Source organism: Falco naumanni, chromosome 6, assembly GCF_017639655.2.
Source record: "Falco naumanni isolate bFalNau1 chromosome 6, bFalNau1.pat, whole genome shotgun sequence".
In the NCBI taxonomy this organism is placed as follows: Eukaryota; Metazoa; Chordata; class Aves; order Falconiformes; family Falconidae; genus Falco; species Falco naumanni.
In genome coordinates this window covers 22,277,195-22,299,836 of record NC_054059.1, presented here as the reverse complement: position 1 = coordinate 22,299,836, position 22,642 = coordinate 22,277,195, and the positions used below count along the sequence as shown (strand labels likewise).

General features: G+C 39.0%; 1 protein-coding gene across 4 annotated transcripts in view; it reads left to right on the top strand.

The window, feature by feature from the left end:
- Positions 1-22,642, top strand: part of ARHGEF10 (Rho guanine nucleotide exchange factor 10) — a 116,198-nt gene that overhangs the window by 22,039 nt on the left and 71,517 nt on the right. For 2 of the 4 annotated variants that reach the window (XM_040598489.1, XM_040598488.1), the window contains exons 3-11: positions 7,758-7,928; positions 9,248-9,538; positions 10,782-10,848; positions 11,968-12,047; positions 13,197-13,253; positions 15,001-15,164; positions 18,348-18,464; positions 19,686-19,800; positions 21,639-21,751. In XM_040598489.1, coding sequence (XP_040454423.1) covers positions 7,758-7,928; positions 9,248-9,538; positions 10,782-10,848; positions 11,968-12,047; positions 13,197-13,253; positions 15,001-15,164; positions 18,348-18,464; positions 19,686-19,800; positions 21,639-21,751 — 1,175 coding nt within the window. The remainder of the gene's footprint in view (positions 1-7,757; positions 7,929-9,247; positions 9,539-10,781; positions 10,849-11,967; positions 12,048-13,196; positions 13,254-15,000; positions 15,165-18,347; positions 18,465-19,685; positions 19,801-21,638; positions 21,752-22,642) is intronic. The other 2 variants (XM_040598490.1, XM_040598492.1) reach the window with 2 other exon arrangements.

The window sequence follows — 22,642 nt, the reverse complement described above, 5'->3', positions numbered from 1 at the left end:
TGTTCCAAGTGCTGCCTTTGGGGAGTGCCACCAACTGCTTCAGTTTTGACATTGCTAGATAAAGGGTTGTTCAACCTAGACCAATGACCCAGAATTCGGGTATCCCTTGACTAAGTCATCTAAAGGTTCTATCTAGGAAATATGTACAGTTGCTGGCAAGGTAGAGAAAGAAAACATGATCTAAAAATGAGATCAAATCCCTTGCTACTTATATCCAAAATGTGTCAGCTTGGTAGAAAGATGTTTCTAGACATGATCCAAGACCTAGGATACTTAAGCTTTTGCTTTGGGTGGATTTCAGCTCTTTTTAGTATGATATACAGTTTATGTACCTGAACTGTACATTTTCTTTCTGTACAAGTGGGATCTCATGCTCCCTGCTTTAGGCCTCCAGGGTCTCTTTCTGCCACTTTCTGCTTCACAGGACTCATAATTATTCTTCAAATCCTTTCAGTCCAAGGTATTACCGGATGACACAGCAGTTTCATGTTAATTAGAACTAAACAGACAGTATTAAAGAAATGCATATTCCTCAAACCATTACACAGTAATTGCTTCAATGTAAAAAGTAATTATTTGGAAAACTAGATATTAATGGATGATACCTGCTACCAAAAAAAAAAAAAAAAAGTGGAGAAGTAAAGAGTAACCCAAGCTGCTCTCACTGGTGGAAACTCCACTAAAAATTGTTATTTTCTCACAAATACAGCAGCTCTGTGGTCAAAACTGCATTTCTTAGAAGATTTCCCTTTTCCCTTTTTCTTTACGCGACATTTGTATCCTATGGTTAGCCAACATTTTCCCAATGACTTTGTAGTCCTTCTGCTGTTTGATTTCTGTTTTATGAAAGCTCTCTGGTCTTCCCATTCCCTGTGTGGATTGTCCGTTTGGCAGCACGTTGTAGGTGAGTTCGACAGTTCATATGCACAGTAGCTGAGGCTGAGCCCAGTTGCACAGCCAGCATCAGCACCTACCTCCACCAACGGGCACCTCAGACAGCAAAGTAGCTTTTGTGTTTTGACTGCTGTACCTCATGTTAGGTGCCTGGTGCCATTTATACTAATTCAGCCTGGTGACCTTGGGTACTGTTAAGTGGGTTCCTTTGATACTGATGGAATGCTAATAGCCTTTAATATGGATGGATGTATTTCAGGGTACTTACGCAGATTTCCGAATAATGGTGGTACATATTCTCCTAACAGCATATCCTTTTACAGACTTGCTGCACATCAGCAACGTTTCTTGATGAATTTTTAATGGCTGAAGCTACTAATATGGTGTTGAGGTAGAAAAGACCTGCTTGGGACCAGGCTCGGTCTATGTTTCTGGCCATGGCAGGCAATACCAGTGTCAACAGTGTGCAGAGTATAAATGCAGTTAAAGTATATGGTAACAAAATGCAGATTTTACATAGCAACATTTCTAATTATAGCGTAGCCAGCACTGAAAAGCATCTTGTGGAGTTGCAAAGGAGTCCAGGTCTGCTGGTGTTGCTGCCACTGCTCTCTGGACAGCTTAGTTCATGGCTAATGTTTTTATGTTAGACTTTTGATTTTTTGCTTTTTTTTTTTGATTCTTTTTATTTTTAGCTAACTTTAAGCTTAATTTTTTAGTGTTTTGAGTAGTTTGTAAGGTTCAGTGTTTCTGGTATTTGTAAATCTTTCCAAACATCCACAGATCTGGGCTTTATTTCAAGAAATAAAATTTTATAGTATTAGACATGCTCTTGTTGGCAGTCTTTCTGTGAAACTTGAGCAGACAGCTTCATCGTTAATGTTGAGTTTGTTTTTTATCCAGAAGAGTAGTATCTGTTGTGCATGCTTGACAACATAATTAGTAAGTAATGTGTGTATTTATGAAATACTAAAGAGGCATTTTACTTATTTCTTTGTTGTTTATTTGCAGGGAGAGACTGTTAATTCATGTGGTTTTGCTTTTGTTTCCATCACTGGAAACATTTTTTGCATGAATGTGTACTGTTTAGTATTGTTGGGGTTTTTTTCCACAGAGACTTGTAGCACTGAGGTTGTGGTCATGCTTTGGAAGCGTGCACGAGCTGTGTGTAATTAGCAGCGTGCCCGTGCTGCGGGGACCTGGGTTTCCTGCAGTTCCAGCTTAGCACAACTGCAAGTGAAAGGGGAATGAAAGTCCTTAGCTCAGATCTGCTTCCTATGGGAAGGAGCGGTCACCCGTGTTTTTTTGTATGCACAGTTTTGCTTTAGATGTTTCTTTCCTTCAACAAAATAGAATCTTTCCACCTGCATTACTGTGGCATGTGCCACTGACTGCTGGCAAATGTGCTGTGACTTGAAAGTGTCAGTGAAGGGTGATGTTTGCAGGGGCATTTGCTCCTAAAAGCCAGCGTTCTTATGGGGTGCCCCCTGCCCTGCTCAGTCACTCTGTACATCTCGCCCCTGATCCCTGCTCAGGTGCTGGTAGAGGTGTCTTTTGGGGAAGGGCAGAAGAGAGATGTATAAATCAGGTACCAGAGCAAAAGTATATGGAACGTTCAGTTTTTTTCTCCTGGTACTAAAGAAGTAGCAGTCGTAAGTGGGAGATGTGGGTAGAAAATCCTGTGTTACTTTCTAGCTGTAGGAATGCAGTCTAATCAGTGCTAAAAAGCTGGGAGAAAATAAAGGCTGCCTGGTGGTGACCAAGTCTCTTAAAATCTTTTCTGTAAGTTCCTGCTGAATGTGAATCAACTGTTGTTTCCCAAACATTTACACAAATGGGGGAACTTTCGCAGGCATGAGTGTTTCCTAGCATAAGGCAAACACAAGCAAACTTTCCTGACAAACACCAAGCCTCTGCTATGAAATTTCACCTGAAATAAAAAGCAAACATCTTGGGAGCCTGTTCATTGTGGAGCACAGTCAGCAAGGTACATTAGGGTCCAAATGGTTAGTTTTACAAATGTAACGATAACTTTAAAAATTCATTTGTTTCCTGGTATCTGCGCACTTCCGTTTCTTGTTTCTATCTAGTACTTTGTACACTTGCATAAGGAGCTGGGCAGATTTTTACTCTTTAGAAATAAGGGTCTGAAAAGGCAAGCGTTATCTCACCTGAGAAATCTCTGGAATGTATCAAAGTTAATTAATAAGGACTCAGATTGCTATGCCTGGCCATTTTATTATGATTTGTAACCTTTTTAATTTATCAAATTTTATAATGCCTAATAATACTCTGAGATAGTAAACTTTTAAATATTTTTAACTGAAAAGTTTTGTGTATTTCAAGATACTGAAGAATTTGTAAAAAAGCTGAAACATTTAGGGAATTCAGTGGGTCTGTGCAGTCCAGAATGACTAGTTGAATCCAAAATACATGAGTAAAAAAGATAAATCTTCTAAAACTTCACATTGGAATAAGAACAAGCAGCCCCTGACAGTCTGCTTTAGGTTCAATTATATTAATTTTTTTTCACTAAAAAATAATTAGATATTTTCCATCTGAAGCATTGTACACTTATTTTCTTCATTGGTCAGTATATGGTGGTGGTATAGTAAAAGTGACTAAAATTGTTTATCATTTAAAAAAAACAGAAAATTTGGTGTTCAGTGAATACATCAGAAGGAGAAAGGAAAAATAGTTTTCCCTTCTGAGAACATACAGATTTACCATGTCCTGAAGTCTTTAGAAAATTCTTTGTCATGGAGTCTTTCAAATAGAATAGATGCATTGCCTCTTTTGTTCCATGGTTCCCTGCTAACTTAAAAAAAAAAGGCAAAAAAAAAAAAAAAAAAGGCTACAACTGATTGCAAGGATAACATGCCTAATTACACAGAAGCCTTACTTCAAATTCTAAAGATATCTTTCAAATATTACATAAAATATGAATATTTCTTGATGGCAATGTGTCTGTTTGTCTCGGGCTTCCAGGTTTGTTGATACTGTGCTCTGGACTGCTAAGATATTCCTGCTTGGGGTCTGGTTGGTTCCTTCCTTTATCATGGTTTTCTATGGAAGAAGCTCAGTTGACTTCTTCAGGATCATCTATTGATTTAGAGAATTGCAAGGGAGGTCAGAGTTTTGAGGTACTTACACCACCCCCCCCCCCACCCCCCCACCACCCCCGGAGTTTGCACTGTCTCCAAAGTGCACTTGATTATACATGCAGAGCTATTTTGTCTTACTTCTATATCTCTGAAATAAACTGTTGAAGAAAACTATTAATGAAGCTTCACTAGCTTGATCTCAGCTTTCAAATTAATGTAACTCTTAACTCTTTAGTTGTATTACATTGAACTATAAAGAATTTAAGGGAAATGAATGGGAAAACAGATGGTGCCAAGAATGCTTTGCAATTGGCAGAGTAACCAAAAATTCTTGAAAATTGCTTATGTCCCATCAGGTCTCTGAAACACAGCCTAAGTTAACTTGTTTGTTAAGTAAGCTGAAGAAAAAAGTAATTTCATGAAATAACACAGGAAAAAGTCATAAATCCATGTGTTTTGCTAACAATTATGAGAGTATATATTCCTTTTTCTAATCCTAAATTCACACTTTCACACTTAATTTAACTTGAAGACAATTTATTTCCCATTATAACAGGATTTCTTTCATGCTTTAAAACTCCAGATAGAAGCTTTTAGAAATGCAAGAATTTCCCTTAAGCATTTGCAACTGCTTTTTTTTTTAACCTGAGCTGAGAAAACCAATTCCTGTTTTAAGATTTCTTCCCACAATCATAAAATATGGGTTGGTTGCTTTTGTAGGGGGAACGAGGAGGCATGTTGAAGAGGAATTGTGCATTGGTTGACCAGGTTTTGCTCCTGGGTCCTGAGTCATTCCTTTTGCTTTTAGTGTCTCAAATTACCTTTTTTTGCCAGTGGCAGGTCTTGTCTGTCTCTGACAAATGGCACTGTGCTGGACTTGAGTGCCTGGGGAATTGCATCAGTGTGAAAGTGCTAGAGTGGAGCATTATCAGGCATCTGATACCTAAGTTACCTTTATACGCCCTAAGGAAGTATTTGGATCCAGAAGCTCCCTAACCTAGCAGCCTCAAAAACTCAGAGATGCCTGCTGTTCCCAAGATGTTTCCCTGCATGGCTTGAACGTTTTGTAAGCATGTATAATTTTTCTTTTGCCAACGTCTAGAATTCACCTCCAGTGAGTGTGTGGGTTCATAGATCAGAGCTGAGCCTTGCTCTAGCAATGCCCCAGTTTCCTGGGTGTCCTAATCCTGCAGAAATGATCAGCTCGTTCCAGTAACCTTGTCTTTCCCTTCCACCCACCATACAAAGTGCTGACAGAACTACTTTATGTATTTGAGGTTGTTGCTACTGTGGTTCACTTATATAGTACAGTGAGAGCAGTGGCAGATAGCAGTGCATGTATGTGAAAAGCTGTGGTTTTGTGGCTGTTACCTGCTTGTGACTGCTGTCTACTTATCTGCCTAGCCTGTGTGACTAACCAACATTTCACAGGCTGGTAATCACAAAACCCACTCTACTTAGTCTTTCACAAGTCTGTGTTTTCCAAATTTGAAGTACACAGACATACTGAAAACATAAAGAAACTGAGAAAAACCCAGAAATAAAATACTACCACCACCCTTTTCTTTCCTTTCCCCGTTACTGTCAAGCAGCTAGTAGTACAATCTAGTGAGATGGATGTTGAATTGGGAAGAATGCTGTGATTGTCTTGAATTACTTGGAAGAGCTCTGCAGGATTTTTTGCATCTTTCAGGAAAAAAATAAACATTGCTAATGGAGAAAAGCAAAAATGAAAAGCCTTAATCCAAAGGTTGACTTTGTACAGAAGGATAAACATCAAAATTAAATGTCCTGCTGCCTCAACCATAAACCAAGGCAATAAATGCAGGATAACTCCTTTTTTGTTCCTTACTATTTTTGCAATTAGTTCATTTTTTCTCTTGCAGAGAGGCTGCATGAAAGATCTTGTTATTTGTGGCTGTGATAAAATATGCTGGCTCAGCCTGCCTGAAGAAACAGAAGCCTTGGCAGGAATGCTGATTACCATGACAATCTAAGCAGCCTAGAGCTGTAGTTTGTGTGGGTTTTATCATAAAGATACAAAACATGTCCTGGATGGTAGAAAACCTGATAATATCATCATGACTCAGGAGATCCAATTGCCCTTGCAAGATTTTTTTTTTTTCATACTGTGTTACCTGAAGAGGGGACAGGGGAAACCTTATCAACTTAACGTATATTTTTATAGCGTAATGGTGTATTTACATATTTAACTATTTTAGTATATATTCTTATGCTATAGTTATGTGGGGGTTTCATAACATTTTAAATATGGTATTGAACACCTTTGTAAAAGTTAACGATCATGGGTTTGGGGAAGAGCTTGAGACGAAGGTCAGCTGGGCCAAAAAATTTCCACAGACAACATTTCTGCCTTCAAGATGACCTCTGATAAGAGTTTCTTCTACAGAAGGTGAGAGAGCAGCTAAGGCAGGTCTGGGGAGAAGGGTAAAGCCCTTTTGTTTTGGAGAGTTGCAGTGAAGGCTTCTGGAAACAGGGAGGAGGCTGGCAGATTTGGGAATCTCTCTGCAGCTGCTCTGGCTATGCCTTCTCTGTGCAGTGTCTCTGACAGAAGCTTTGGATGCTGTGGGCAGGCTTCTTGTGATGTGAACACACAGCAAAAACAGCCGTAGGTAAGGCAGTGAGGAGGGTTAAATATTTGTGGGTTCTCCAGGCTCCTGCAGTAAGAACAATAGCATGGAGGGAGACTGCTCAGCACTTCTTCCTGCTGTCCCTCCCTAGCCCTGTGTATGGTGCCCAATCTATGCTGCAGGGTCTTCACAAGCAAAGACAGAAACAACCCCAAGCTCCCATTTCCTATCCATATTATTACTGTGCCCAATTCTGGGTTCCCCAGCTCAAGAGAAGACAGGGAACTACTGGAAAGGGTCCAGCGGAGGGCTACAAAGATGATGAGGGGACTGGAGCATCTCCCTTACTAGGAAAAGCTGGGAGAGCTGGGACTGTTTAGCCTGGAGAAGAACTGAGGGGTTCTTATCAACATATGCAAATATCTTACACAAATATGAAAACCCTCCCAGACATGATCCTGTGCAACCTGCTCTGGTTGAATCTGCTTTAGCAGTGGTTTGGGCTAGATGATCGTCCGAGGTCCCTTCCAACCCTGACCATTCTGTAATTCAGTGATTAGGGTGTAATTATTGCAGCTTCTGCTTCTTCAAAGGTAAGAACTGAAAAGTCAACCTGCCCACCTCCACCAAAGTGCACAGTGTGTGGCAATAGGGCTAATAGCATGTTACATAAGGTCGTTAGTTTAAAACTCTCAGAATGGAGTAGGAAAACCAATCTGCTGGTCTCTCATGGTGTGTGAAGAAAGTTACCATCACTGGCATTTTGACACTGTTAAGGAGTACACTTGGAAGTTTGGGTTAGGAAAAATGACTTGAAGTTAAAAAGTCCCAAAGTCCCTGTACAAATAAATTATTCTGTGAACTTTTCTTATTTAAAAACTGGCTACTTAAGTGTTTTCCTGGAAGTGTTTTGGTTTCATTATGAGAAAAGCAAGGGTATTTGCATTATCACTTTTTAATTGCTTTCCAAGTAGATACATTGTTCACACTACAGGATTTTTTGAAAACTGCATTAAGTTATTAGCAAGTCAAGGAGCTTTTGTTCAGTTCCAGTAACCTCAGAATCTAAGGGTTCATTGTATAAGCTTCATTCATAATGTGAAACACTTACTGGTCCCATGAAATCATTATTAAAAGCAAATAATCAGAAGTGTGTCTTTCTGTACAGTTCTAGAGCATGAACCAAAAGCCACGGGTGTGAATGATGAAGAGGAGGACGAGGGAGAACAGTTTGACTTTGACAGTGGAGATGAGATACCTGAAGCAGACAGGCAAGCCCTTGTGCCACTGCCACCTGGTCCTGGAAATAACACAGAGCACCAAGAGGCTAATGCCACAGGTAAGTCAGCCTGTTGGGCTGTGCCTCCGCTAGGCTAAATAGTCAAGACTGATTACAGGAAGATACCATGCAATAAAGAAACTTACAAAAAGAGTTTTCCATGGAAATACCATACAAGTGTTTTAAGTATTCCTGCCAGTTACACTGATGGTAGATTAGATTCGACAAGGCAAATGACCATCATATGTAACTCCTGTGAGGTTTCCCATCCAAGTGTGACATCCAAACCAATGGATTTGTTTCAGTCACAGTTCCACGTTGTAGGAAAACTTCATGCCCTTGCAGCTCTAATGGTGTGTAGATGCCTTGAAATAAGCTGCTTTCACAGCTAAGTTTGCTGGTTGCTGACCTTAAGATGACATGCATAAAAATAAATGGAGTCTGAATGTGTGAATTTTACTCGTAAACAGAAGTGTTATTTTATTAAACATTAAAACCTTTGTTACAATGCATGTAGGTGTTCCCAGTGCTGAGATGTGGTCTGTAAATTGCTGTATTCTGCTCAAATGGACAATAGCTGATTTTGCTGACTTTGATCCAATATCCTTTTGTAAGCAAAGTCATTGTGCTAATGGCAATTAAAAAGAGGTACCTCTTCAGGTGACTGTGCAGCTTGGAACTTAAACACCATCTTTCCTTGAAAGTCTATTGCTCACTCACCCTTTTGTGGAATTGTACTAACAGCTCAAAAACTTCTGATCACTTGGGATGCAGTTCTACAGATTGCTCCAGAGGGGCCCTTGGCTCTGCTGTACCTCAGCTTGCCTCAAGTAATAGCAGGAACTTTGTGTAACAGAAAATAATTGATTTCCAAAGAGCAATACTTGGAAAATTATTTTCTTTCTCATTTTCTTAACATTGCATTTTCAGGACTGTTATTTGAAGAGCGTTCCTTCAGTGAACTTCTCTCTGCGTGGCTATTCCTAAAATGTTTCTTGCATTTGTGTTTATAAGATCCAAATCCATCTAGAATCCACATTTTAACCTTTAGGGTTTAAGCCTGTTTTGAACCGTGTGCTTATGACAAGCAAAAGAGGACCCTGGCTACTTGTCAGAAATCTTACTCTTCAGAATTTGGAATCCAGTCGTTCTTTTTCCATAGGCATCCTTGTAACTCAGCTTCTTTTGCTGCTGTTGCATTTCTTGTCTATAAAATGGGGAGGCTAGCGCTACTGTGTGGCAATTCTGAGAGTCATAGTCGCAAGCAACTTTGTAAAGTAAGGATCGTATCAGTGTTTAGGATATTTGCAAAGAGCACTACTAGGCAGCTTGAACAGGTATGAAAAACAAAATGTTATTTTTTTTGTTTTATATCTCAGGGGCTGATAATTTAGAAAACGGTGAGAAGCCACAAACATCAGAACCTGCTGCAGAAGGCACGCCAGCCAAAGTAAATCCCTACTCAGTTATAAATATTTCACCGATCCAAGACAAGGATCCATCCTCGTCACCAGAACCAAGTCCCCAAGATGAATGTGCAAGTCCAAACTTGTCGGGTGGATATTCTGTTCCTGTCCCCTGTGGCTATGCTGTGCCATCTAATTTACCTTTGATACTGCCAGCATACTCCAGTCCTGTCATAATACGCAGTGTTTCTGTAGATGAAGAAGGTACTGTATTTATGCACATTATTTGAAGGGGAATCCTTGTTTAAGTTCAGGTACCCGTGCTGTTTTGTAAATGCCTGTGTAGCACTCAGTGTGGACATATGTGAGAGATTTTGTGTCAAAATAGAAAAAGAACACTATCCTACAGTATGAACTAAAATTTCTTGCCAGATTTGGAAGAAAATGTCAGTTTATTAAAAAAAAAAATAATAAAATCCTACAGGACTCTGCTTCCCATAGTGGGATTGAGATACCTAAGTAAAGATGCCTAAGAAAAAAACGAAAGTACACAATCGGTTCTTTTTCAACCCATTCTTTAAGTTAGTGTTGCTTGACCTTTGTTTTGCTGCCGCTGTATTACAACATACAGTACAAGGGAAGACTTCTGTCGTATCTTGCCATTAAGAATGGTTGATGCCAATTCCCTTTTAATGTCACAAAATAATTTCTAGAGCCATAGTTCAGTGTTCAAGACAAATGGTTTCTTTACATACCTTATCTTGCTTTATCTAGGTCCTGGCAGAGCTCCTGTCCCTTTTACCTTTTCTACACGCCATTCTGTTTATTTTCCAGTCTTTGTGGATTTAGAGTTGCTGTGGAATTTTTTTTCTTTGATGATTTGATGAATTCTGTTTCTCCTTTAGTACAATTTTAAGACAGAAGAGGAAACCTGAAAGGGAAATAACCATGGATTATTACAGAAACAGGAACAATCCTCATTTTGTAACCAGAATTGGCAAAGCTGACAGCTTAATGTCAAGAGAGCAGGAGGAACAGAAAGCTCCCCATATCTTACCCTTTTTTCTTTCTTGTATTTTGAATAGACTATTCTTTAGGTAGGCAGCTATTCTATTATAATTCTATGGACTGTGATATGGTTTGTTTGCAGCCTTTGCTGTATACCACCCTTAGGAATACTGTCAAGTAAAACAAATGTTTGTGTGGTGGCTGTTACCTGTAGAGGACTACGTTTGAGAGATTAGAATTAAATGCATCAGACACTGTAATTTCCTCTTAGCTTTTATACCAAATTGCTGTGTCTCTGAAGTCTTTCATTTGCAGAAATGGATAGTGTGAAGGAACTTGTAAGTTTTTGTAGACATGGTTAAGAATAAAAGTAGTTTAGAAGTAGATTATTCATAGCAATGAACTAGTAAAATCACTTTCTTATGCTAAAATGTACCATTTGAAACTCACAGATATTTTATTCCAAGCATTTTTGTAATCATATTTTTTTTCTAATTAGCAGGTACACAGTCAGCAACTGAAGAATGTCATCATAACTCTGTAAACGCAGAGGAGCCTCAAAATAGGTGATTGCTAGTTCAGCATGTTTTAATGATCTACAAAACCTTAATTCCTAAGAAAGCCTACATTTGATAAATATTCTATTTTTCTTTTGTGAAGCTTCCATGTTTATTTTTATTTTCTTAACTTCTAACTCTGTTTGTGTACCAAAATCAACACTGGTTGAGGTCTCATATATATAACCATGCATGACATTTTGGAAGGAATTAGGTGTAATTTCTATAAAGTTATAGCATTGTTAGCAACAGGCTACTGGAGTGCTTGTAGTGTAGCCTGTTGCTTTCAGCAGGACCACTGCTAACATGTCATTAGATGGCGACGCTGCAGCTTTCCTGGGCAGTCTTCTCTGCTGTACTACCCTTCGGTGATTTCTATTTTTTTTTCCCTGATGTCCAAACCAAATCTTCCAATGTGCAGTTTGTTTACCATTCCTCTTTGTGTATCATCTGGCGCTTAAAAAACCAGCCCCAACACAAATGGAAACAACTAAAAAACCACCCCAACTCCATCACTTCTGTGCTCTCTTTCACCTATTTGATCACCCTGTAGCATCCTTTCTACCGAACTAAACAAGTTCCATGTCTTCCAGCTTTCTCCTTGTAGGCCATGTGCTTTAGTCCCTGACTTTAATTTCTCCACATCTCTCTAGAGATAATTTCAATTTTTCCACATGTCTCTAGGAAAGGGAGTGTTGGGAAGCCAAAACTGGACAAGCTGCTGCAGGTTTGGCCTCACCAGCACCAACCAAAGGATAACAGACTTGTCAAGCCCAGTGGCTTCTGATGTACCCCAGAACGTCTTTAGTCTTATTTACAGGGAAATAGCAGCACTTACGTCACTGCTTTCTAAGAATTTTCTGTATTCTGGTTGAAGAGCTCAAAAGCAAAATACTTCTTGAGATTGGAAGGGAAGCGTTTTCAATTTCTTGACACAAGTTGTCAGACAGTTAAATAGAATAGTTTATTAATCTCCTAATTATATACTGAAGCAGCATTTTTGAGTAATCAGCAGCCATGGAGTAGGAACTGAAAGGCAGCAAGACATTTATTGTCTTGTCTTCACAGTTATTTAAAAACATTGTGGTGTAGCTTTTAATGCCTTTATTTTATGGCCTTTTTTTCAAGTGAAGATAACCAGGACAAGAGAGAGGATGATGCCCTGGCCAAGTGGGTTGCAGATCCTGCAAATACAGCATGGATGGAAAGTAAGTAGCAGTGAGCGCCCAAGTACAACTATAGAAGAAGGTCCATTTTAAGTTGTGATCAACAGTATGTGTGTAACTATATGCACATGTATATTTTACAGGAATGTCCATGTTCACTTTTATTGTATTTTTTCAGATATGTTCCAGAACCTTGTTATACCGGTTAAAACATTCAACAGTATAATAAAATTGTGTATTTTAGAATAAAATGAGCATTCACTTTTCCATGGAGTGCTTGTTGGAGTCTGTGGAATCATTTGTCACTGCCTTAAGAAAATCATTTGGCTCCATCGATATGTGTGTAGTGGAAACTTGCTCCAGTTCAGAGTCTGCTCTGTGGCTGTGTATGAAATTGTTCTTCTCATGCCATAATTGGCAAATAAGTTCTTGGAGAAGGTGGAAGGGAAGGAATTGCCACTTTTTCCTGGTGGGTGCTCTTGGCTGACAGCTGCATTTCAAACCAGAAGAGAGACCCTGTGGTTTGAGGACAGGTTATCCTGCCTGTTCTCAGCTGTTCCCACTGGACTGAAGGTTTGTTTTATGTGTCACTTGAAGTGACAAGAATTTGCATCCTCATTCTGCTCCTTAATGTACTATAATGATCATTACATTATTTAGCTGTGGTTCTTGTTAAAAATGCGTATTACAACTTCTCTATGGCCATTTACTAAAGCAATGATCAGCCCTCAACAAACACAGAACATAATGTAATGCTGTAAAAAGGAGAGAGAAATGTTGGCTGCTGAAGTGGATTTGTTTTCAGGCTACCAAAGGTCACCATAACCAATGCAGATAAAACTGTGAAATTTCACAAATACCTTCTACTGATTTTGTGCATTATTTTATTATGTGACTGATGATTAGATGTACTAGCAAAATGCTAGTGGAGAATGAATTATATTTCCATCATATTCCTATATGCCAATATAAGCAAAATTCTTTAGAATAGAATAGAGTATTTCAGTTAGAAGGGACCTACAGTGACCATCTAGTCCAACTGCCTGACCACTTCGGGGCTGACCAAAAGCTAGAGCATGTTATTAATGGTTGAAATGCCTCTTAAACACTGTTATTCCCATTCAAATTTTAGGGATTTCCTAATTTGTTTTTTTGTTGTTGTTGTTGGTTTTGTTTCTGTTTTGCTTTTAGACCCAGATGAAGTAATTTACGATGATGTGCCAAGAGAAAATTCAGACTCTGAACCAGGTTTGAGGTCTTTGTAATACAGTCCATGTTAAAAGCAATGTATTATGGAATTATGTGCATGTATACTGAATGGATATGTTTATTAAGTACCTAAAATATATGTAAATTGAATTAATATTGTGTCAATAATCAGTAGGTCTAACAAAGTTCAGATTTAAACTAACTCTTGGAAGACTTGCATCTACTTGTCCCGACTCTGAGGGCTGTAGGTGTTTGATACTGAAGTTGTTAATGATTCAAGAAAATACTTAAGCTCTCTTGTGTGAAAACCACATTTATCTTTAAAGCTATAACATTTTCATTTCTTGTCTGTAGTGGTGTTCAAGCGAGGTGTTTTACAAATTATTACTGAGATTTATGTATTTTTTAAAATTTTTAAGTGTTATGTTACTTTCATGACTTGAAAGTGTTTCCTACTGGAAGGTCCCTCAGTGGACTGTGTTGCTCTGGGCAGGGACATCTTTGCACTGTCACTGCTCATTTAGGACACGTACACCAAGGCCAGGAGGCTGAGCTGGGGAGGGGTATGGGATGTGGAGCAAAGCTCTACTGAGCATCTCAATCAGAATTTACAGCTTAACCCTGAAGATGTTACTTAAAATTTTGACTTTCCATTTGTCCCCAAAGACATTGTAAGGTTCTGAGAAAATAGGTAGTGAGGGAAACTTCATCTTTGTATGTTCATGGTCTTGAAGTTTATTAATTGTATATTTTGTCAGGAAGATACAACTATTCCAAAAATGTCACAGTAAGAGTTCAGTCTACATTAGCACATGGACAAGATACATTCACCAAATCACTGGGTAAATTCTGCCCCCATAGTGGCATTGCAGAAGTTTGACTTATATAAGTCTTATTTTGATTTAATATGATGGTTCTCTTAAATCATTCATTGTGCTAGATTACTACTAAATTGTCTTCTTCAGTAAGTGTATTTTAAGAGCAGTCTTGATGTGCATGGATGTTTTAAAAAAAATTCTTAAAATTTGCTTATTCCTAGTTAGAGGAGATTCCTCAAGGATTTAATTACTGTTCATATTAAAATATTATTATTGGTCAAAATGTAGTATTTCAATCACAGAACCTAGGGTTTAGATGGATGTGTAAAATATGTCAGCTTTTCAAGTACAATTTTTCTCGATTTAAATAAACTTCAATCTTAAAATTAAAAGCACAACTTTCATTTAGTGAATATAATATCAGACAGTTTTAAATACTTCATTATAACCTCTGACAATAGGGATCCCTGGCAGAAGTGTCCATACTTCTCTACTTGTAGTAGACAAATGATGCTTCATGTAGAGTGCATGCCCGTTTCCTGATACGGAATTGGCACTAAGAATTTTCCATTCTGTTCTGAGTGTGTTTGTTGTACTTGACATCTGTGCTAACAAAAAGACCCGTGTCTTTAACAGGTTATATTTTGGTCAGCCTTTGCAATATAGCATTCTATATCTTGAAAAAGTTAATAGTTCATGCTCTTAGACTAGATTATGTGTAAGGTAACCTGCAGATATGCGAGAGTGCTAGTGACTGGTAGAGTTGCAAGAACGATGAGTCGTAAAATATCATAGTGGCTGCTTTGGTCTGATCTTGTTGATCAATGAAATACTGGATTTAATTCACATTTTAAAATGTGTGTATAAAAGTCTATATAGTTCTGTTATAGTACACCCTGAACAAGTTTTTTAGTGTTTAAACAAACAAATTTCAGTGTAGCTTTTTAATTTTTGTTTAATTCTTGCAGAGGAAATGATTTATGATGATGTTGAAAATGGTGATGATGGTGGAAACAGCTCGCTGGAGTATGGGTGGAGTTCAAGTGAGTTTGAAAGCTATGAAGAACAGAGTGATTCTGAGGGTAAAAATGGAATTCCCAGCTCCTTTTTGCGAGGCAACCACAAGAGACATGTATGTATCCCACAGCGCTGCTCAGTCAATGATGTTATTCTGATTTCCAGCACTTGCCTTTTTCACCTGTATTTCCCTTCTCAATCCAGTTTCAAATGCCAACAGCATCTTTTTAAAGGAGACATGAATCAGTGTGGGAGTGACAGTCTGCAGCGAAATGTAACAGGGAAAAGAAAAGATGAAACTATTAAACAGAAGCTCCTTAGAAAAAGGAAAAAAACCTGAAATTGGATAAAAGTGAGATTAAATATGAGATTATTTTTGCTTATGTGCAGTTCCTCACCTTTTCTTCTTTTGCAGCTGCTGGATAGTGTAAGTGATAAATGAGTGTGGAAAATAATGTGAAGCACAAATAGGGGTAAGCCTGACAAGACTTGAAGTTTTGGGATGCTTTAGGTGCTCAAAAGTCACAAAATTGTTCACCAGTGTTCCCTACCTTTCTGTCTCAGATCTGTATTATTTTGATTATTAGAAGGTGACTGAGCTTAAGACCCACCACCACCACCCCCCACCCCACCCCCCAGAGTGAAAGCTTTTTGTGATCAAAGAGAAGTCTGTACATTTATTAAGAAGAGAGGTGGCATGATTAAAGTGATCTGTCTGTGACATACCTCTAGTGTAGTATCTTTGGCCGCATCTGTGCTGCAGGAGGGAGGAAGACACTGATGGCATGGGTGCCTGTCCGTGCTGCATCTGTCCGATTGCAGATCGGGAGGAGCCCCAGACTCCCATGCTCTTGCTGCTTTGCCTTCTCTCCTTCTGCCCTCGTGCCTCTTCTGTGAGAGGGAAGTCTTGCCTGGGACCTGGGCAGCCTCCCACTGCCAGTTCCCTGCTCTGAGTGCTTTGGAGGATGGGGGTGCAGGGCACAGTGGGGACAGGGAGGGCTGGGCTCGGTGCCCAGAGCACTGCAAAATCCTCATGACTGGTGTGTCCTGGCTAGGGATAGATGCCCAAAAGCCACTTCACAGCTGCGTTCTGTTGGCTGCTCCAGCACCCCATGGCTGGAGAATGTAGGGGTAGTGGCCAGGGTGTTCTTCCATGGGACCCTTACTTTCATTTTGCAGGTTTCTTATCCTGATAGGAATAAAAGCCTCACTGTGTTTCCCTCCAGCATACATTATTTGCTCTCCCCCCACATCCGCCCTTTGGAAACTGGGAAATGAGCAATTAATTGCAAGACTTGAGCGTACCCAAATCAGCACTTTGTAAGCTGAGTGCTTATCCTCTGGTTTTGTCCTGGCTAGAAGAAGTTTAAGCTATTGCAGCTGTTTATTTCTTGAGGGTGTTTTTTTGGTTGGGTGTTTTTTTTCTCTTTTTTTTTTTAAAATAACTTTGGAAGAGACTCGGAGATGACGTTGCATGTGAGTCTTAACACGGTTGCTGGGTTTTGTGTTTTTGGGCTTGTTTTTTTTTTTTTTTAATATCTTTTCCTCTTTTCTGTAGCTTCAGATTTGGCTGTAGTCATAGGAATCCATTTACGCATGTGCACAAAACAAGGTTACAATTTTTAAGTGCTTATAAGTATACTTTGATCTGTCACAGGAAATTGTTGGCAGTGGGTTCAGAGGGATGGTGCCAGGATCAGGCACAAAGTGTCTGAGCAAGAGACCGAGGAGTGGTGGGACAAGAGCGGTGTGCTCTGGGGCACTGCCCTGAAGCTGGCTTTTCCAGGCTTGTGACAAAAGGTTTTGAGGACTGCCTTATGAGCGTGGGGGTGAGGAGCCCAGGGACACATTATCTGGTGAATGGAGAGGCTGCTGCACCTGGATGGGTTACTGGGAGGTGGAAAAGTTGGGGAACTAGAGAAGGTGTTTGGCAGAGAACGAGGAAAGACAGAAACTTTAGGATTGCTGAAATAAAAAACCCAACTAAACAAAAACCCCATACCCCAACCAAACAATACAAAAAAATCCCAACCCTCCCTGCACTGGCACTCCAACACATGCAGAAACCACTCAACTTTATACCTTTTTCTGTGCCCATTCCTTGCACTAATTCTCCCTTCTCAGGTCTTGTGGTGGATGCTATAATAACATATATAGCCTTTCAGAGACTATGAGGGACTTGCTTGGCTATATTATTTTTAGTGCGCATAGAAAAGCATGGGAAGGTTTGAGGTGGGTTTTTTAAGTGCTGGTATGACTTTCCACAAAGTCACTTTTTCATTATGACTCTTGATTATTATTATTATTGTTTGTTTAAGATTGAAGGGGTTTGTGGTATTAAATATTTCTAGTCTACGAACCAGATGCTGTTCTTGATTATACTGTTGTAATGCCAGAAACATCATGTTGGAAGTAATCACATCCTGACCCAGCCTAGTGGAGCTAAATCCTGGACCTGTCCCTTTGTTTTTAACTCAGTAGGCCTTCTCTTTTCTGATGCTTTTATCTCTTGCCAAATAACTGTTGACATCCAGCTAAGGGGTTTTGCATTGGACGGTGCACCAAACATTTTCTTCTTTTTTTTTTTTTTTTTTTTTTTTTTCTGGTTACACTTAAACTGTTTCATCTGGCTTGCTCAAAATGTTTAACAAATGTTCATTAGTATCCCAAAGCATTTCTCTGTGATAGTTTCCTTACCTTGCAAATGGATATATTTATGTACAAGATGGTTATGCCCATAGCCATACAATAAGGCTATGACAGATGCACGTGGAAATTACAAGACACTGCATCCTCCCCTGTCAGTGTCTCCTTACCTGACTTGCTGCCACTGTCAGTCTCCATCTTTTCAGGTGCCAGTAACCTCCACAGGTTCTTCAAAATTCCAGAATTCTTCCGATTCTCTGTTTTGAAGGATAGTCAGAAATACACTCACTAGGGTTTGTGCTGCAATGAATGATGCTTGTGGTTAAAGCTGATGTATTGTTTCCGTATGGTTTATAAGAGATATGCACAATGTAGTTAATACACAGTTAGCTTAGCCTAAGCAACTTTGCCCCTCTCTTTACGTAGTTGCTGGTGTAGCAGAAAGTCACCTAGCTGAATTTCAGAAAGTTCAGCGATGCACAGGAGTGATGGTCTAGTTGTCAGGTTGGAGCTTCCTTAAATGATAATTTTCCTTCAGTTGTCTGTGTATCAGTAGGCAGATGGGGCAGCATGCATGATATACATGAGTACTTTAGCATGAAGTCTGCACTACAGGCTTTTTGAAAAGATTATGTCTTTTTATACACTGTAGCTTTCTCATGACCTAACGCGTTTAAAGGAGCATTATGAAAAAAAGATGAAAGATTTGATGGCAAACACTGTGGGAGCAGTAGAGATTCAGCAACTAAAGCAAAAACATGAGCTGAAGGTAGTGTAGTTGATTTTTGTAACTAGCTACATTTAAATATTGCTTTTCCAACACAGACAATGTTGTCTTTTTCTTTGAAAAATAACTTGAAAAAGCAGACAATAATTTGTACGAAATGAATTCTAAATGTGCTGGATTATTACTGTGCAGTTTGTCTTAAAATTACTTCGTCAAAAACCTTTCTCATGCTTATTTTTAATGGTAATCATTTCAGAAGATGAGACAGGGCATTGTTCTTCACTGCTGACTGGTGCCCTTACCCAGAGTGTGAGCCAGGCATCCAGCCTCAGCACCTGTTTGAGACCCAGGCGAGCTCCACAGGGCTAGCCTGACCCTGGCTCTCCAGTCACACAGCATCAAACTGCGGGACTCGGAATCTCCCTGCTCTCCATTCTGAATGGAGCCAGTATGAAAAGGCTGGGGGTTTGCTAAAAGCTTTGGCTCAAACCAAGAAATTGCCTGATTGCAGCAAGACAGCTTTGTTTGTGTTCTGATGTCACTGATGATGTCAGCACAGCTCTGACTGTAGGTGGGGAATTTTTGCCATGGTGATGTTTTGGGAAAGGAAAAGTACAGAGCAGTTTTTAATAAACACTTCCTAGCAAAACAACACTTCATTTTTATTTTTTTGCATGCATTTCTTTTTGCTGTAGTAGTGTACTGTAAGATTATGCAATTCTTAATTCAATCCACTTATTTCTTCAATTAATGAAATTACTGTAATATTTTCTGAAAAACAGTGTTTATTTAACAATATAGTTAATATAGAACAGATTCTAGGGGATTTCCTTAGGTCAGAAATACTGTGGCAAAATTAGTGGGACATTGGAAGATGGGCAAGAACCCTGACTATCAATGACCTGTTTGTAGTATTTGTTATGTAATGTAAAGCTGAGCATCTGACACTATTTTGAGATCAGATATTTGATGCAGAAGGGTTCTTAAGCATTTTGCTATTTAGGTTTGCATATGATATTGTCATGAAGTAAGTCCTTTTCTCCAGGCCTGATTTTATCAAGAAAGAGTACAGGTGCTCACATCTGAGCTTTGATGGATCTGTGTACTTACTATATATTCCCTTGACTTTGGGCTATATTTATAGCCTAAACTACTCGACAGTGTTCTTTTTAAAGATATTTTTGTCAAAAGCATTCTGTATGGTATGCTCAAATATGTACCTATTATGCACTGAACATGTAGACTGTATTATTTATTTTACAGATGCAAAAGCTTATGAGAGCTGCCAGAGAAGGTACCAAAGATGGACTCGAAAAGACAAAAGCAGCTGTGAAAAAGGGTCGTTCTTTCATTAGAACAAAATCTTTTATTTCTCAAGGTATGTGCCAATTCTACTGTGTGTATTACTCTGTCTCATTGTTTCTGAGACAGGAAGTGAATGGACTAGCAGGTTTTTGTACTGGGAGCTGAGTACTGAATGCATTAAATCAGCTTTATATCTATAAAGTATGATATACTACTCAGTTCAGATGACAGTATGGTCAATGGATCTTGGGTAGTTTTAGGTTTGGGGGAAGAACCTGAGTGACTTGAGAAGCCTGAGGACCACAGAGGAAGGTCCACTTAACAACAACAAATCCCACCAAACAGTGTCATAGATCCTATCTAGTATTTGCTATATGGAAGTATGGAAAATATTTTAAGTTACTAGGTCTGTCCAGTTCCCTCCGTTGAGTAACTCCTGCATGTCAGGAAAGTCTGCTGTTATGACATGGTTCTCAGTGGAGTGAAAGTTGACTATTCAAAAAATTTGTGGTGGCCAAGGGATAACAAACGCTTTCTGTACTTCAGAGTGGAAGTAGGGGAAGAAACTTCTGCTTTATTACACTTTGTGGATTTTTGTTGAAAGCTGAGATTGAATTGGGAAAAAAAAGTGGTGTAAAATCAAAAACCTAAAAGTATTAGTGTTCTTTCTTTAGTTAAGAACACATGCCAACCCTGTGTCATGAGCCTCACCAGCAGCAGTCCACAGTTAATTTTTGCAAGAGGCAGGGAGCAGTAACTGAATACAAACTCATTTCTTCTTCAGGATAAGTCTGAAAGATAGTACGTCTGTCTGTCTGCTCAAGTTTCTGCCCTACTAGTTGAATGGTTTTAACATCAGAGCTTATAAAACTACAGTTTTAGGAAGCTAAAACCACAAGAATGGAGCGAGACATTTTTAGTGAGTGAGCTAACATAAAGCTGCATCCTATCTCTAATGTCCAGGACACATCCTACATCCCTGTCATGGCCTCCAGCTGCTTCTGAATTTACCTAATAAATACCTAAGAAAATAGAAAGCTACTTGCACAGTGTTGCAGTGAACCTGGCATTCCTCCTTCCATTTCTAGAGGTTAGGTAGGAGACACAGCATATCTGTGGACAGTTTAATCCTTTAGCTACTTACCAAATCAGCAGGGAGCTAGTGACAAATTTGTCGAATAAAGTAATTAATTCCTCCCAGCCAACAGATCTGCTTCTTTTACTTCCCTTTTTCTTCTAAGACACGGTTTCTCACACTGTTCTTTATCTCTCCTTTGCTCACGTCTCCGTGTTTGGCCGGCTGCATACTGCCACCTATCACTACACTTTGGTGGTGCTTTTTGCAGAAAATTGGTGCCTAGGGAGCAATGCAGAATCTCGTACTCTCATTTGTGATGAAAGTCAACATTTCGGTACATTTCACAACTTACTTAGTTCGCTTATGGAAGAGTATATGGATTTTTTTCAGGCTGGATCGTATTATGGGTATGTTTAATTTCTTCCCAAAGGTCATTTATTTTGAAACTGCTGGCCCTGGAGCTGCAGTGTTTTAACCCTAGTTGTCATGTCCTGCACTCTGGGCAGCCCTGTTCTCCTGGCTGCAAAGAGGCATTAGAGATCAAGCACGAGATGCATAAGTTATCTCCTGCTGTGTGGATTTGGGGATTTTGAGGTATGTTTGAGAGATGTTCTGTATTGGAGCGCCTATTGGTGGTGGTATGTGTGATTTCACAGGTGATAACAGAAGTGCTGGGAAATTTCTTTTGTTTGGTAAGTGAAAATAAGACTGCTGTGTAATTACTGTGCTTGGATGATAGGATCTTTTTGGGTTTTTTGTTTTTTTTTTTTTTTTTCTTTCTTTCAAGCTACATGTTGTAAAAGTTGACATTTTGGTTATTCAATTATTTGTAGATCATAGATCATCATGTCTGGAAGAGGAGGAGCTAAATTTATTTATTGATGTGGACTGTATGCACACAGAAGCAATTATGACTCCTATGCCTGAAGGATTATCACAGCAGCAGGTAGTAGGCTTTTGGAAATATGGTCTTGTGCCTCTTTTTCCTCCCTTTCTGCTCTACATCAATGGCTTGCAGGTGCCTTGCTTTTCAAACATATTGGTGGTTAACATAAATTAAGTGGACATCGAATTCAGAACTGAATAAGTAGTTTTTTGAAAATTGATATATGCATATAGTTGGATCAGTCCCGATTTCAGCCAGAGATGCCAAAGGCTGGTTTGCATTATAATATTACCTTTAAAATTATAATATTTCACTACCTGAATACTTGCACTAAATGTGATTGTTCTGAGTGAAAAGAAGAGTTTAAGCATTTTTAGTGAGTCAGAAGACATTGCTCCAGGTGCTCCAGGATTTCTATTTTAAATGTAGAGAATATCCTGTATGCTGTCTGAATCTTAAGGTCTCTCCTGATTAAAAAAACCCCAAACAACAAACACAACCAAAAAGCCAACAAAACCCCAACTTGTCCCCAATAAAGTCAAGTCTATAGAAGAGTATATTTTGCTGTTCTGCACCTCAAACTCTGTAGTCACTGTGGAAACCATGTCAAAAATCACTGAAATCATAATAAGTTAGAAATTTTGGCTGAAAATAAATCCTGTGAAATCATGTTGCTGTATTGTTATGACAAGTAGTAACCATATGAGAATTTTTAGCTTCTTACTGTGTCAAGTCATGAGCTGGACAATACCTTCAGAAAATGAACAACAAAAAAAAAAAACCAAAACAAAGGGGAGTTGAGGAGAGTGGATTAAGTGTTTTGGTTTGCTTGGTGAGGTTTATTTTTCTGATGTGTTTAGCACAGGGAAGTGCTAATCTTGTAACAATGCAACTACCAAACCATGTTATGTTACTGTAAGATCTTATGATAATGTAAGATCTCAGCATCAG